This window comes from Pseudophryne corroboree, chromosome 1, assembly GCF_028390025.1.
Source record: "Pseudophryne corroboree isolate aPseCor3 chromosome 1, aPseCor3.hap2, whole genome shotgun sequence".
Classification (NCBI taxonomy): Eukaryota; Metazoa; Chordata; class Amphibia; order Anura; family Myobatrachidae; genus Pseudophryne; species Pseudophryne corroboree.
Window position 1 is genome coordinate 406,945,847 of NC_086444.1, and position 17,638 is coordinate 406,963,484.

The 17,638-nt window shown below is 46.8% G+C and overlaps 1 protein-coding gene across 3 annotated transcripts in view; it reads right to left on the minus strand.

The window, feature by feature from the left end:
• Positions 1-17,638, minus strand: part of USP30 (ubiquitin specific peptidase 30) — a 206,043-nt gene that overhangs the window by 95,925 nt on the left and 92,480 nt on the right. For all 3 annotated transcript variants that reach the window (XM_063913254.1, XM_063913256.1, XM_063913255.1), the window contains exons 5-8: positions 11,441-11,539; positions 11,131-11,173; positions 10,885-10,979; positions 8,919-8,978 (exon numbers count right to left, since the gene is read on the minus strand). In XM_063913254.1, coding sequence (XP_063769324.1) covers positions 8,919-8,978; positions 10,885-10,979; positions 11,131-11,173; positions 11,441-11,539 — 297 coding nt within the window. The remainder of the gene's footprint in view (positions 1-8,918; positions 8,979-10,884; positions 10,980-11,130; positions 11,174-11,440; positions 11,540-17,638) is intronic.

Sequence of the window (17,638 nt, forward strand, 5' to 3'; positions counted from 1 at the left end):
CTCTTACCAGCGCTGACTTGTGCTCCTTAATAGGACACACAGTCAAGTATTCAGCCTCCCCTCCCTTCTACAACCCCCTGGTACCGTACAGTAACTGGAGCTGCTGTGGAGTAGATGAGGATCTTCCTTCAGCATGCAGCATGGAGGAAAATGGCGCTGGAACGCTGCAGGTCCGCTCTGAGGAGAAGCTCCGCCCCCTTCCCGGCGCTGTCTTTCTGCTCAGCAGTGTTTAAATGTTGGTCTGAGGAGTTGTGCTGGCTGGATCCCAGGGGCCCGACGGGCTTGTTGACCAAGTGTGAGGCGTAAGCGCTGGCCCAGGGCGCCCCTCACAGCACCGCACAGTGTGCCTCTGGTAACCATCCGGGAGCACGGTAATACCGAGCTCCTTCCCCTGTTGCCGCCATCTTCACACCGGCCCCCTGCTTGCTAGGGGGGTCGGTGACTAACTCACCACTTTCTTCAGCTCCGTAAGGGGTCGGCGGCATGCTGCTGGGGTGAGCGGTGCCCCTGCGGTGGGGACCGATCAGCCCCTCTGGAGCTCAGTGTCCAGTCAGCGGAGTCAGTGGCTCAGACCCCGCAGGGCGGACACTGCTCCCCCCTTAGTCCCACGCTGCAGGGAGGCTGTTGCCAGCGGTCTCCCTGTAAAATAAAAAAACTCTAAACTAAACTTTTCCCAGGAAAGCTCAGGAGAGCTCCCCTAGCTGTGACCGGCTCCTCCGGGCACAATTTCTAAACTGAGTCTGGTAGGAGGGGCATAGAGGGAGGAGCCAGCCCACACTCTCAAACTCTTAAAGTGCCGATGGCTCCTGGTGGACCAGTCTATACCCCATGGTACTAATGTGGACCCCAGCATCCTCTAGGACGTTAGAGGGAAAAAAATAAGATTTTAAACCTACCGGTAAATCTTTTTCTCGTAGTCCGTAGAGGATGCTGGGACTCCGTAAGGACCATGGGGATAGACGGGCTCAGCAGGAGACATGGGCACTTTAAGAAAGACTGACTCTGGGTGTGCACTGGCTCCTCCCTCTATGCCCCTCCTCCAGACCTCAGTTAGAGAAACTGTGCCCAGAGGAGATGGACAGTACGAGGAAAGGATTTTAGTTAATCCAAGGGCAAGATTCATACCAGCCACACCAATCACACCATATAACTTGTGTTAAACTAACCAGTTAACAGTATGAAAAACAACATAGTTTCGGTCCAAAACCGATGAAACTATAACATAACCCTTATTTAAGCAATAACTATATACAAGTCTTGCAGAAGTAGGCCGCACTTGGGACGGGTGCCCAGCATCCTCTACGGACTACGAGAAAAAGATTTACCGGTAGGTTTAAAATCTTATTTTCTCTAACGTCCTAGAGGATGCTGGGACTCCGTAAGGACCATGGGGATTATACCAAAGCTCCCAAACGGGCGGGAGAGTGCGGGTGACTCTGCAGCACCGATTGAGCAAACATGAGGTCCTCCTCAGCCAGGGTATCAAACTTATAGAACTTTGCAAAGGTGTTTGACCCCGACCAAGTAGCAGCTTGGCACAGCTGTAGTGCCGAGACCCCTCGGGCAGCCGCCCAAGACGAGCCCACCGTCCTAGTGGAATGGGCCTTAACCGATTTTGGTAACGGCAATCCTGCCGTAGAATGCGCTTGCTGGATCGTGTTACAGATCCAGCGAGCAATAGTCTGCTTTGAAGCAGGGCCGCCAACCTTGTTGGCTGCATACAGGACAAACAGTGCTTCTGTTTTTCTGATCCTAGCCGTTCTGGCCACGTAAATTTTCAAAGCTTTGACCACATCAAGTGACTCGGAATCCTCCAAGTCACGAGTAGCCACAGGCACGACAATAGGTTGGTTCATATGAAAGGATGAGACCACCTTAGGTAGGAATTGAGGACGGGTCCACAACTCCGCTCTATCCATATGGAAAACCAGCTAGGGGCTTTTATGTGATAAAGCCGCCAATTCCGAAACTCGCCTAGCCGAAGCCAAGGCTAACAACATGACCACCTTCCAAGTGAGATATTTTAACTCCACCGTTTTGAGTGGTTGAAACCAATGTGACTTAAGGAAACTTAACACCACGTTAAGGTCCCAAGGCGCCACCGGAGGTACAAAAGGAGGCTGAATATGCAGTACTCCCTTTACAAAAGTCTGTACTTCAGGTAGAGAGGCCAATTCCTTTTGAAAGAAAATGGATAAGGCCGAAATATGAACTTTTATGGAGCCTAATTTTAGGCCCAAATTCACTCCAGTTTGCAGGAAGTGAAGGAGACGACCCAGATGGAATTCCTCCGTAGGAGCATTCCTGGCCTCACACCAAGAAACATATTTTCTCCATATTCGGTGATAATGTATTGATGTCACGTCCTTCCTAGCCTTTATTAGCGTAGGAATGACCTCATCCGGAATACCTTTTTCCGCTAGGATCCGGCGTTCAACCGCCATGCCGTCAAACGCAGCCACGGTAAGTCTTGGAACAGACAGGGCCCCTGCTGCAACAGGTCCTGTCTTAGAGGAAGAGGCCACGGCTCTTCTGTGAGCAATTCCTGTAGATCCGGATACCAAGTCCTTCGTGGCCAATCTGGAACAATGAGGATTGTTCTCACTCTTCTTTGTCTTATTATTCTCAACACCTTGGGTATAAGAGGAAGAGGAGGAAACACATAGACCGACCGAAACACCCACGGTGTCACCAGGGCGTCCACAGCTATCGCCTGAGGATCTCTTGACCTGGCGCAATACCTTTTTAACTTTTTGTTGAGACGGGACGCCATCATGTCTATCTGGGGCAGTTCCCACCGACCTGCAATCTGCGCGAAGACTTCCTGATGAAGTCCCCACTCTCCCGGATGCAGGTCGTGTCTGCTGAGGAAGTCTGCTTCCCAGTTGTCCCCTCCCGGAATGAACACTGCTGACAGTGCGCTTACATGATTTTCCGCCCAGCGAAGAATCCTGGTGGCTTCCGCCATTGCCACCCTGCTCCTTGTGCCGCCTTGTCGGTTTACATGAGCTACTGCAGTGACATTGTCCGACTGAATCAGAACTGGTTTGTCGCGAAGTAATGCCTCCGCTTGACGTAGTGCATTGTATATGGCCCTCAACACCAGGATGTTGATGTGGAGACAAGTCTCTAGACTCGACCAAAGACCTTGGAAATTTCTTCCCTGTGTGACTGCTCCCCAACCTCGGAGGCTTGCGTCTGTGGTCACCAGGATCCAGTCCTGAATGCCGAACCTGCGAACCTCTAGGAGGTGAGCACTCTGCAGCCACCACAGGAGAGACACCCTTGCTCTGGGGGACAGGGTGATCCTCTGATGCATTTGTAGATGTGACCCGGACCACTTGTCCAGTAGGTCCCATTGGAAGGTCCTCGCATGGAACCTGCCGAAGGGAATGGCTTCGTACGATGCCACCATTTTCCCCAGGACTTGAGTGCAGTGATGCACTGACACCTGTTTTGGCTTCAATAGGTTCCTGACCAGAGTCATGAGTTCCTGAGCTTTTTCCATTGGAAGAAAAACCTTCTTCTGGTCTGTGTCCAGAATCAAGCCCAAGAAGGTCAGACGCGTCGTAGGAACCAACTGTGACTTCGGGATATTGAGAATCCAGCCGTGTTGCTGTAACACCTTCAAAGACAGAGACACGCTGTCCAGTAACTTCTCCCGAGATCTCGCTTTTATGAGGAGATCGTCCAAGTATGGGATAATTGTGACCCCTCGCTTGAGCAGGAGCACCATCATTTCCGCCATTACCTTGGTGAAAATCCTCGGGGCCGTTGAAAGCCCAAACGGCAACGTCTGAAATTGGTAATGACAATCTTGTACAGCAAATCTCAGGAACGCCTGATGAGGAGGAAATATTGGAACATGAAGGTATGCATCCTTTATGTCCAGGGAAACCATAAAATCCCCCCCTTCCAGGCTGGCGATGACCGCCCTGAGCGATTCCATCTTAAATTTGAACCTTTTCAAGTATAGGTTCAGGGATTTTAAATTCAAAATGGGTCTGACCGAACCGTCCGGTTTCGGAACCACAAACAGGGTTGAGTGAAAATAAAAAACCTAATTAAAATACTTTCTTAGCAGGAAACTCAGGAGAGCTCCCTGCAGTGCACCCATCTCCTCTGGGCACAGTATCAAACCGAGGTCTGGAGGAGGGGCATAGAGGGAGGAGCCAGTGCACACCCAGAGTCAAAGTCTTTCTTAAAGTGCCCATGTCTCCTGCGGAGCCCGTCTATCCCCATGGTCCTTACGGAGCCCCAGCATCCTCTAGGACGTTAGAGAATATATATATATATATATATATGAAATTGGCGCCCAAAGGTTATTTTAACCTATAAATACAGGGAACCCAGTGGGTTTCACAATTAACATTGATTTTAAAACATAAACATGAACTGTTCTTTCATAAAAATGTATTAAAATGTACAGAAGCAAAGAAGCATGTCCATCATATTACACAGACAAAATGATGTAATTTCTCTTCGAATACTCCATCTTTGAAGTTGATAGAGGAATATCGGCAACTTAGTGCAATATCTTTAATCTTCCTCATATGCTATTCAGAGATATCAAATATAACAACCCAACGCGTTTCGTCTAGTAACTAGACTTCATCAGGGGTATGTCTCATGTGTCAAACACAAACGTGAAATACAGATACGGGTAAGCTGTCCATACAGACAGCCAGTGGTACTCCAGTGTCCTTGCAAGGACACTGGAGTACCACTGGCTGTCTGTTTGGAATGTTTTTTCCTGTGTGAATCTGTATGGACAGCTTACCCGTATCTGTATTTCACGTTTGTGTTTGACACATGAGACATACCCCTGATGAAGTCTAGTTACTAGATGAAACGCTTTGGGTTGTTATATTTGATGTTATCTCTGAATAGCATATGAGGAAGATTAAAGATATTGCACTAAGTTGCCGATATTCCTCTATTAACTTCAAAGATGGAGTATTCGAAGAGAAATTACATCATTTTGTCTGTGTAATATGATGGACATGCTTCTTTGCTTCTTTCATAAAAATGTATTAAAATGTACAGAACAGTTCATGTTTATGTGTTAAAACCAATGTTAATTGTGAAACCCACTGGGTCCCCTGTATTTACAGGTTAAAATAACCTTTGGGCGCCAATTTCCTTTCTTTTTATATTTTCTGTATCCAGTCCCTCCTAACAAGGGACTTAGTGAAATAGGCAGCCCCTCCCAAGGAGCACTGTATCTTATTGTATCTAATTAGCCTTAGAACAGCGCAGAAGGAGAGTATTTGGTTGATATGAATAAATATATATATATATATATATATCGTGCAAAAAAATGGAATGTTTCTGACTATTTGAATACACTTGACTTTTTCTAAAGACCTTGAGTGCCGCAGCTTTTTTTTGCACGATATTGAAATTCACACTGAAGGCACCAGGGCAGCGTTTGGATCTGAAAACAGAGTGCCGGGCTGATATTGCTGTGTATATATATATATATATATATATGGAAAACAAAAGGTGAGAATAGGCGCCTCCTAGTGTAATATTGTATATATAATGTGACCATCACCCTTGATATCACCCTGTAGAGTGGAACTGTACCGTGTATGGTGGAATTCCAACCACCTTTAAAATAGCATAAGGTCACAATCTGAGCGACGCCACCAATGATATCCTGTTAGTATTCCTCCATCTTGTCACTCACATGGTCTGGTAGGGAATTAAAGTTTGGAGTAGAATGCTTTCGTCAATTGAACCACTTTTATGTGGACACAACACAATAAGCCCCCAGATGTGTTGCTGTGTAGGAAGGAATCCTTCCTACACAGCAACACATCTGGGGGCTTATTGTGTTGTGTCCACATAAAAGTGGTTCAATTGACGAAAGCATTCTACTCCAAACTTTAATTCCCTACCAGACCATGTGAGTGACAAGATGGAGGAATACTAACAGGATATCATTGGTGGCGTCGCTCAGATTGTGACCTTATGCTATTTTAAAGGTGGTTGGAATTCCACCATACACGGTACAGTTCCACTCTACAGGGTGATATCAAGGGTGATGGTCACATTATATATACAATATTACACTAGGAGGCGCCTATTCTCACCTTTTGTTTTCCAGATTTACCATTGGTGGGCTTGAACAGCTAACCACTGGAGAAAAGGGCTGCCACCCCACGAAATATAACATTGGGGGAGTGTATTTTAGATATAAGAAACTGACCATAGAGAAAAGGAGAGGTCGTTTTTAAGAAGGGATTAGCGCCATTTACCACCATCAACCTTTTGCATATATATATATATATATATATATATATATATATATATATATATTTTTTTTTTTATTTATTTATTCCGGCACGTAGCAAAATTGTGAATACTGTCTGTGATCCTGCAGAAACCTCCATGGGTTACTTACCTAGAAGTTGTCTCCTTGTTTTCCCTCATAATTGCCATGGTTCCTCTGACTGGCGGCAGCAGTATTACAGCAATGCTGCTGGGAGCTGAAGCAGACATGTAGTCAGGTGCTGCTTGCTCCTGGAGAGCCGGGATCCAGGGGCCTGGAGGAGGTGCATCAGGGCTATGAGGAGTGGCCATGGGGAGCCATGGTTACATCTGCCTCCTATGTGCCTTCACATGACTTGATGTTACACGTCAGCAAGCGCTGAAGCACTATGCGATAGCAGCGACTGCACCTGATCAGACCCGCAGCAGTACCAGCGCAGTGTAAAAGGAGGAGACTACATGCAGAGACATCCTTCAGTTTTTTTCTAGATGAATTCAGTGGCGCCCCTAGGCAGCCACCTAAAGCTGCCTAATGGCAGAGCCGGCCCTGCCTGAGTGCACCCAGCCCTCTTCACACCTTGTTTAGCCTCATCACTGTCAATGCCTACAAAATAAAGTACTTATGCTCTACCCTTATGGACCCATTCCAACTCATCATGGAGCAATGATCCCAGAGCCACCACATCCAAAGGTGCTGCCGTTCAACAAGGCTGAGCAGCAGGCAGGGGCACTATGCAGACAAGGAGTGGGCGGTTTGGGGGGTGGGTAGGGCATGGCCAGACAGATCCCCCTCACCTGCCTCTTCAAAGACACCCCACGGCAGCTCTGGGGAGGGGAGAAACAATAGACACCCCAAACTCGTCCAGATCAGCAGCAGCGAGAGAGGCGAGTGCCGGCCTGTAACATTTTCTGTCACCAGTAGCATCCTTTGGGTGTACCACACCTATTTAATTTGTTGCACCATATGTGTACACCCTAACTCACCCAATATGTACCCCCCTACTTCACTTGCTGCATCCTATGTACTCTCTAACTCACTTGCACCCTGCATGTAACCCCCTTATATAATCTGCACCCTGCACGTAGCCCCCCTTACATCACCTGCATTCTTTGTGTTCCACCCCTTACATCACCTGTACCCCCAATGTCCATATGCAGCTCTTTACATCACACCAAAGTCCATGCACATAAGAATCGTAGCTCCCCTTTTCCACCCCCTAAGGCAGGGGTAGGGAACCTTTTTTCTACCAAGGGCCATATGGATATTTAGAAAATCCTTCGGGGGCCATACAAAAATTCTCAACTTAAAAATTACCCTGCCCCCCAGTAGGTCTGCCCCTTAGAGGTACTGAGTGTGTCCGCCAGTGGCGCGGGCGCCAAAAAATGGGTGTGGCCAATTAAAATGGGACGTGATACACATATGCCTCCAATAGTGCAGTGCCAGATACACGTCAGTGCAGTGCCAGATACACAATTGCCCCAACAGTGCCAGGTATACAAATGGCCCCCCAGTGCCAGGTATACAAATGGCCCCCCAGTGCCAGGTATACAAATGGCCGCCCAGTGCCAGGTATACAAATGGCCGCCCAGTGCCAGGTATACAAATGGCCCCCCAGTGCCAGGTATACAAATGGCCCCCCAGTGCCAGGTATACAAATGCCCCCACAGTGCCAGGTATACAAATGCCCCCACAGTGCCAGGTACACAAATGCCCCCACAGTGCCAGGTACACAAATGCCCCCACAGTGCCAGGTATACAAATGCCCCCACAGTGCCAGGTACACAAATTCCCCCACAGTGCCCCACCACCCCACTGTGCTGCTCACCGCTGCTGCTCCATCCGGTGGCATGTCTCGGGTGTCAGGGCAGGGAGGAGAGCGCAGCTATGTCGGGCGGCGGCGGCGTGTACGACCTTAAACCAGCCGCCAGCTTGTGAGTCAATCAGAGCCCGCGGACCGGCAGCGGCAGCTCCTGATTGGCTGCCGGTCCGCGAGCTCTGATTAGCTCACGAACCGGCGGCTGGTCTGAGATCTTACCTGCCGCCGGACATGTAGCTGCGCTCTCCTCCCTGCCCTGACAGCTGAGAGCCGCCGCCGCCGGACTGAGCGGCGGCGTCTCACTGACACAAGCGGGTGGGCCTTATACGGCCCACGGGCCAGAGGTTCCCCACCCCTGTCCTAAGGAGATTTGAATCCTACGTGGTATCAATCTGTATACAAAAAAGCAGAAAGGTGCACTCCCATGGTGTGTCAAAGTTTTATTAAATTAATACTAACAGCAGCAAGCTAACCATATGATTATTGCTTGTACCAAAATAAAAAAAAATAAAAAACAGTCCTTAATGGACGTGTTCCTTGCATACCCTGTGGTAACTGCAGATTCAGCGCCCTCACAGAATTACATTGCTGTCACTCACACAATGGCGGAGTTGCTAATTCACAGTTTTTATGCTCACTGGAATACATACATGAGGTCTATGCGACTGAAGGTCTGAGCAGAATAATGTGGGTGTCCTAGATGTATAGGTCCCCAGAATAATTTTTGCTGATTTATTAAGAAAAAAAAAAAAAAAGTGTTGATTTCTAAAGGTGTACCAGAATGGCATAAAGAATATTACACTTTCACTCACATACTAAACTTACCCAAGTAGCAGAAGGGATACTTAAGGAGAGGCTGTCAAAGGTATCATATCTCATTGAGCTCTGGAAGAAAACAAACCGAATTCCGTATCATAATGATTTGTATTTTAGCACTCATTAAAAAAGTAGGACTAGTATCCACCCTCCTAATCTGGATCCAGGCATAAAATTGGCAGAGATTGGGCAATCCAATCCCAGTGATTTCAGGATTACAAAGCTCCTTGTTTTTTCAGCATTGAGCGTCCTCAGGAGTCTCACATGCTGCCCGGCTCCCCCTGCGCAGCGTGACGTGAAGTCAGACGCCACGCTGCGCAGCCAGCCGCACATCACCTGCCGCCGAAACCGAAGGAAGCATGCGCAGCCAGCCGTCAAACCCGTAGGAGGAATACTGTCAAAGTCAGAAAAATATCTCTATGCACACTACCATATTTGCACCTCATACAGGTCCGTGCTGCGCATGCGTACGCTCTCCCGTACGTGCGCATACTCACAGTCGCGGGCACCCGCAGGCGCATGGTATGCGTATTTACGGTAGAGTTTATGCGATCGTAGCGTGCGACTCAATCATTACATATTTTCACTATATAATGTATTTTGTAGATCATGGTCCCTTTGATAGATTCTGCAAGTTTGGTTAATATAGAATGTTCATGAACAGAGAAATCCCTCTTTGTTTGATACGAAGGGTCAGACAGGAGTAATACAGTGGTGTTTAGTATCCATCGGAAGAATATTTAATTAGAAATATTCCGGTGTTGGTTTGAAACAGATCAATCGCTCGTGCGAATAGTTATGGACATAAGAAGTTTATGAACATTTACTTTATTTGCACTTTATTACCCATGCGGCGGGAAACCCAGTTTCCCTCCCACCTGAGCTGTTGGAAATAGTCACAGCCCACCTGTATGAATCAACCTATGACCTTTTGTTATAATGCGAAGCCGAATTCCTGTGTCCAATGAACAATAAGATTGTAGGGACCATTGAATTGCATTGTGTGTGGGGCATAAATAGGCAGGCCGACCATATCCAGGTCACTCTCTTCAACGGTTCTCATTGCTGATAATCGGGAGCTGGATATCGAGGCGCATGCGATCGTTTCCCCTTGTGCGTAAGTGTTTCTCCGCAACTATATTGATCTTCTTGTTATTGTGGGCCAATCTCTCTCAATTTCTCTCTCTCTCTCTCTCCTTCTCTTTCTCACTCATTTTCCCTTAAATTGTATTGTATTTCCTGTGTAGTTATCTGGTTAGGTAGTCTATGTTATATTGTAGTGTATGACTTGTATTGTGTTTAACTCTTTTGCAAGTATAGCATTCATAATATATATTTTAGGCGTTGGACCCTGAGCACGGTATCTGTGTGTTTCTTATAGTATTAAGTATTCTCAGAGCGTCGGTGACGCTCAAACAGCCTTTAAGGTAATAAGGTTATACTGTGGTGCATTTACTCTCTAACATTACACTAAGGTTTTACTGCACAATACACTGTTTATGGTTTAGATACAAAGGTTTAATATAGTGAGCATCAGCTCCGCTGGTGATCTCCTCGTGGTCCCGAGCGTTAGCTACGCTATAGCGAATCATTACTTTAGTTAACAGCCAATAACGTGCCTGCCTGTGATCTCTTGGCCGTGAGTGAACGTGACGCTTGAGCGTCTCGATCACGGCAAAGCGATTGTTACGCAACTAGCGTACCCTTACGGTACTTCATACACAAATAGCGTACAGTGTTCTTAGACCTCATAAAGGGTATTATATACGATAAATATTTAGCTTTATCAATACGCAGCCAGCCACCAGTCACCCGCCGCACTCGGAGGAAGTGACCTGCATTCTCGCCGGTGAGTTGTGTGCGCGGGGTGGCCACACAGGAAACAATCCAATGCCGGGTATCCCCTTTACACCACTTTTAAGCATTTCGCAGCTGTTAAGCTACAAGTACAACAGGAAAACAAGAAGACTCCTACCTGGTGCTGACAGTTCTTGCAAACCATGCTACTAGTCAGTCTTCCATGAAAAGGGTGCTGAGATTTCCACTGTCTGGGAATAGGGTTTAAAACCCCTTAAAACAGGAGGGACTGATTAATATATATATACATAAAGTATTAAACAGTATGAAAAGCATTCAACAAAATACAGGTACATGTGCACTGTGATACATAGGGTTGGTTATGCAAAACACAATATTTTTATAGATGTTTAGTTATTCATACCTTGTGCCCTGCAGTGAATCTGCCTTTCTGTCATCTGTGGAAGCTGTAATAAAATGAACCAATGCTGTACATTACCAATATATAAAACATGTAACAAGAACAACTGATTATTCTTAATGAGACAAGTAAAATCCGATGTTCCAGTCCTTTTCCCTAGAACTCAGCTTAAACTATAAAAGCAATTGACTCTTTGCCCCAGCTATATAATTATTTTGTATGCAACCTACTTACACAAGTACTACTTTCCTTCATTATCTAGAAATACTAAAAACTAAGGCATTTTTAGATATTTTCTGGATATATCACTTACTTCCAAAGCATGGATGTCAAACAGATGAGAAACATGAGGCTGGTGATCTCTCTCATCTTCCAATGACGATGTTAGCACGTGAAATAGTTCATGAGCATCCTGTGTACATACGTAACAGAGGTTTGTAAGTAGCAATGTGACAAAAGGCTTCGGAAATGCACTCTGCCCAAACAAAGAGTGGATGTTGAAATCATTAAGATTAGGAAAGGAGGATGATCCTACAAATAAGAACGGATTTGTAGAAAATACATTTGACTATCCTGAGCCTCCAAATCGGATAAGAAATTATTAACACTGGACTGCATTAAACAAAGGTGTAGCAAAGGTACGGCATGTTTAGGTGGGATGTAGTCAAAATATCGACATTCATAATGTCAACATTGAACATGAATACATGTGCAGAATGTCAACAAGTGAAATGCCGACATTCTGCATGGACCGGCAGCGGAGTATTAGGTTTAGGCTGCGGAAGGTGAGACTTCGGATTAGGCACCGAAGTGGAGGATTAGTTTTAGGAGCAACTGAAGGGGACGGTAAGGATTGGGGGTTAGGGATACTCATCACCAGAAGCAACACTGGATCTAATGCAAAGTCCTCATCATCTGACCGCTGGACCAAGCAGACACCGCTGGAGCAACACAAGTCTGCCCGTATTTTTAATGCAGCAATCATTTACATTGAAAAACCAACCTGGTTTGCCTTGTAAATGATTGTTGCTTTAATAATATGACCGGACTCGCACAAAGTCCTGCACAGCCGGCAACTTGCAGGCTATTACATTTTACCGCTAGAGCTTCGTAAGGCTTTTGACATGGTCCCACATCGCAAACTGCTAAATAAACTCAAAAGCATGGGTTTGGATTCTAAAATGGTTGAATGGATAAGAAATTGGTTGCAGAATAGGAAACGGTTGTAGTAAATGCAGTGCAGTCTCAGGAGGGAAAAGTTACAAGTAGAGTACCCCAGGGATCTATACTTGGACCAGTGCTTTTTAATATCTTTGTTAAGGACATTACAAATGGTATCGAAAGGAAAGTAAACCTTTTTGCAGATGACACAAAGGTATGCAACAGGGTAGACACACCAGGAGGGGTGAAACAAATGAATAAGGAATGGTCAAGAAAATGACAATTACAGTTTAAATGCCAAAAAAAAAAAAAAAAAAAAAAAAAAAGAATCAAAAAAACATGCACTTGGGTCTCAAAAACCCAAAGCTTAAATACAGTAATACTGGCACTACAATGAAAACTACTGAGGAGGAAAGGGATCTAGGCGTCACTATTTCTAGGCAGGTAAGCAATGTAACAAAGCAATAAGGAAGGCAAGTCAGATGCTTGGTTACATAGGGAGAGGAATCAGCAGCAGAAACAAAAAAGTAATTATGCCACTGTATAGGTCATTGGTACGGCCTCATCTAGAATACTGTGTTCAATTCTGGAGGCCACACTGTATCTCCAGAAGGATATTAATACATTAGAGCAGTGTTTCCCAACCGCGGTCCTCAAGGCACACTAACAGTCCTGGTTTTAGTGATATCCAGGCTTGAGCACAGGTGACTTAATTAGTACCTCAGTTATTTTGATTTAACCATCTGTGCTGAAGCCTGGATAACACAAAAACCTGCACTGTTGGTGTGCCTTGAGGACCGCGGTTGGGAATGCCTGCATTAGAGACTGTACAAAGGAGTGCAACTAAAATGGTGCATGGCCTACATTACATAACTTGGATAAGAAAGAAGCTGTAGATTCCCAAAATGTGCACATAGCAGACGGTACAGAGTGCCTTTAGTTCAAAATTAGGTATCACCTTACTACAGAAATATATAGAGAGAAAAAAATAGGAATTTAATAGCTACCGGTAATTCCTTTTCTCATAGTCCATAGTGGATACTGGGGTCTTATACTTTAGTACCATGGGGTATAGATCGGGTCCACTGGAGCCTGGCACTTTAAAAAACTTTTAGTTTGTGTATGTGTGTGCTGGCTCCTCCCCTCTATGCCCCTCCTACCAGACTCAGTCTAGGAAAACTATGAGAGAAGAACAATACAACAGCGGTGAGTCAACAAGCCAACACACAACCATGAATAAAAGGAGGGCGCTAACCAGAACAGAGGATAGCAACACCAACCTAACCTGTATAGCAAGGCTATTCCAATAATATAATGGGACCACGACGTCGGTCCAACCAAATACTTACACCGGTAAGCAGGAACGAAGCACTGAGGCGGGCGCCCAGTATCCACTACAGACTATGAGAAAAGGAATTACCGGTCGGTATTAAATTCCTATTTTCTCTTACGTCCTAATGGATACTGGGGTCTTGTACTTTAGTACCATGGGGAAGTCCCAAAGCTCCCAAACGGGTGGGAGAGTGCCGAGACCCCTGTAAAACCACCTGACCAAACTGAAGGTCATCCTTGGCCAAGGTATCGAACCTATAGAATTTAACAAACGTGTTCGAACAAGACCAAGTTGCAGCTCGGCACAACTGCAGGGCCGAGACACCCCGGGCAGCCGCCCAGGAAGAGCCCACTGACCTCGTTGAGTGGGCCTGAATAGACGTCGGCAAAGGCAGAGCCGCCAAAGTATAGGCCTGTTGAATGGTCCAACGGAGCCAACGAGCAATAGATTGCTTAGAAGCTGGCCGACCAATCTTGGAGGCATCATAAAGGACAAACAGTGAGTCAGATTTCTGATGATGGGACGTCCGTTTGACATAAATCTTCAGAGCCCTGACCACATCCAAGGACTCGTGACCAACTGAAGCGTCAGACAATACCGGAACCACCATAGGTTGGTTCACATGAAAAGCTGACACCACTTTCGGCAGAAACTGAGGACGGGTCCTAAATTCCGCCTTGTCTGCATGAAAAATCAAATAAGGGCTCTTACAGGATAGGGCCCCTAATTCAGAGACACGCCTGGCAGACGCCAAAGCCAATAACATCACCTGTTATTAATAAATAAAGATACCTTCTGAGGAAACCGCTATACGTTGACAGCGGAGAAACGCGTAAATGCTACCCCTGTGAGGACCACAACACTGTTCCGGGCTCTGTCTCCACTGTTCCACTGCCAGTCTACAGCCGCGCTCATTTCCACGTGTACCCTGAGAAACATCTCATCAGCTCGCCCCTAATTGTGGAGTACGGAGCACGGGCTGACAGGGACACTGTGAGCGGCGCTGCCGACAGCCGCTCTCCCTCTCTTCATACGGCATCTGGATCCAGAGAGGTGTATGCTCCTTCTCCCTCCGCTGCACCAGATATTGTGAAGTTTATTGCTATTGAACTCCAGCAGCGGTGAGCATCAGACTTTACTCCTAAAAACCATCATTTAATATTCTGTGGAACTCTATTCAAACATAGTAGAAAAAGCTACCAACACTTGAGACAGTGATTGATTTACAGGCAATTACCGGATCAGTTACAGGTTGTGGAACCCTCTGGGGGTGTGTCAAGTACCAATATTAATTTGATTTTTTAGATTAACCTTGTTTTTAATTTTGTCTAATATATGATGTGCATGTATTAAAGTATATACAATTTTATTAATTGCAATTGCGCTCTCATTTATTCCCAACTATTGTCTTTAATTAGATGATAATCCAAATCACCTGTTGGGAGCAGCAACTACAATTATTTATTTACAAGTGTTCAATTTAGACCTAAAGGAAGCTTGCGCCTAATAACAAGTGCTATTGTTTTTTACCAATAACATCACCGTCTTCCAGGTGAGAAATTTCAACTCCACCCTATGTAAGGGTTCAAACCAATCTGGCTGGAGAAAGGACAGAACCACAATTAGTTCCCACGGAGCCGTGTGAGGTACAAAGGGAGGCTGTATATGAAGAACACCCTTCAGGAAAGTTTGTACTTCATGCAACATGGCAAGTTGTCTCTGGAAGAAAATAGAGAGCGCCGAAATCTGGACTTTGATGGAGCCTAAACGTAGGCCCAAATCCACTCCCGCTTGCAGGAAAAGTAGAAAATGACCAATTCTAAATTCCACGAGAGAAACCTTTCTACTTTCACACCAGGAAACATACTTTTTCCAGATACTGGTTTGACGTAACCATCTTCCTGGCACGGACCATGGTAGAATAACCCGGGAGGTAAGACCCTTTCTCGCTAGAATCTCCCTCTCAACTTCCAAGCCGTCAAACGTAGCCATTGTAAGACTGGATAGACGAACGGACCTTGCTGAAGAAGTTCGTCTTGGAGTGGCAGAGTCCAGGGATCCTCCAGAGTCATGATCAGGAGGTCCGAGTACCACATCCGGCGAGGCCAATCCGGGGCAATTAGAATTGCCAGAACACTTTCCCTTCTTAGCCTTTTTAGCAACCTTGGGATCAGCAGTAGAGGAGGGAACAGGTACACATACTGGTACGTCCACGGTGTCGTCAGCGCGTCCACTGCTACAGCCTGCGGATCCCTCATTCTGGAACAGTAACGGCATATCTTCTTGCTGAGATGAGAAGCCATCAGATCTATCTGCGGACAGCCCCACCGGTGAATTAACTGCTGGAACACCTGGGGATGTAGGCCCCATTCCCCCGGATGGAGGTCGTGCCTGCTGAGGAAGTCTGCTTCCCAGTTGTCCACCCCTGGAATGAATATGGCTGAGATGGCCCTTGCGTTGGCCTCCGCCCAGAAGAGGATTTTTGACACCTCTCGCATCGCCGCTCTGCCTCTTGCTCCCCCTTGTCGTTTTATGTATGCCACCGCTGTGGCGTTGTCCGATTGAACCTGGATCGCCTGACCCTTCAGGAGATTGTGAGGCTTGTAGAAGAGCATTGTAAACTGCCCTGAGTTCCAGGATGTTTATCGGTAAAGTTAATTCCTGAACTGACCACAACCCTCGGAACTGGGCCCCTTTGGTCACCACTCCCCTTCCCCGGAGGCTGGAATCCGTTGTCAGTAGAATCCACAAGTGGATACTGAAACATCTGCCTTCTACCAGGTGAGGAATTTGAAGCCACCATAGTAGAGAAATCCGGGCTTTTGGAAATAGAGTCACTTCCTGATGCATATGCAGGTGAGAACCCGAACACTTGCAGATCCAGTTGAAATGGCCTGGCATGAAACCTGCCGTATTGGATTGCCTCATAAGCACCCACTTGCCCAGTAATCTGATGCAAAGATGTATAGACACCCTGCAAAGACAGAGTACCGAGCGGACCATAGCCTGGATAGCCGAGGCCTTGTCCATCGGGAGAAACACCTTTTGAGATACCGTGTCTAGTATCATTCCCAGGAACTGAAGACGCTGGGTTGGTTCCAGGTGAGATTTCTGGAAATATAAGTTCCACCCATGATCAGTGAGTAGGCGGGTAGCCAGATCGATGCTGTGTAGCAGACGTTACCTGGACACAGCCTTTATTAGGAGATCGTCCAAGTAGGGGACTATGTTTACTCCCCATCATGCGCAGTTGCAGCATCATCTTCGCCATGACCTTGGTGAAGACCCTTAGAGCTGTGGACAATCCGAAGGGTAAGGCCTGAAACTGGAACTGGTCGTCCAATATGGCAAACCCGAGGTAAGCCTGATGAGCGGGCCACATGGGAATGTGAAGGTAAGCATCCTTGACATCCAGAGACACCAGGAATTCCCCCTCCTCCAGAGCGAACACCACTGCCCGCAGGGATTCCATCTTGAATTTGAACACCCGCAGATACGGGTTCTGAGACTTCAGGCTCAAGATGGGGCGCCCCGAACCGTCTGGTTTGGGAATGACAAAAAGACTGGGGTAAAAACCCTGGTTGCGTAACGGAGGAACCCTTGTCTGCATTTGAATAGCCTCTTGCAAGGTAACTTTTGCTGCGGATAAAGCTGGTAAGCCGACTTGAAAATCTGTTAGGAGGGAGTGCTTGAAATTCCAGCCAGTATCCCTGGGAAATGTGGTCCCTCACCCAAGGGTCCCGGCAGGACTCCGCCCACACACAGGCGAAGTATTGAAGGTGAGTACCTGCCTGAAAGTCATCTTGTCGCTGGGACCAACCATCACGCGGAAGGCTTAGCGGCAGGAGATCTGGCGGTCTGGTCCAGGGAGACAGCAGGTGCAGGTTTACGGGACTTACCACAAGATCCTCTGGAAGTGGTGGAGACCCCTCGGCCCCTGCCCCTCAACCTTGCCACCCGAAAGGACTTCAAGGAGGGTCTGGTGTAAGATCATCTACCAGGTGGCGTAGCTGACGG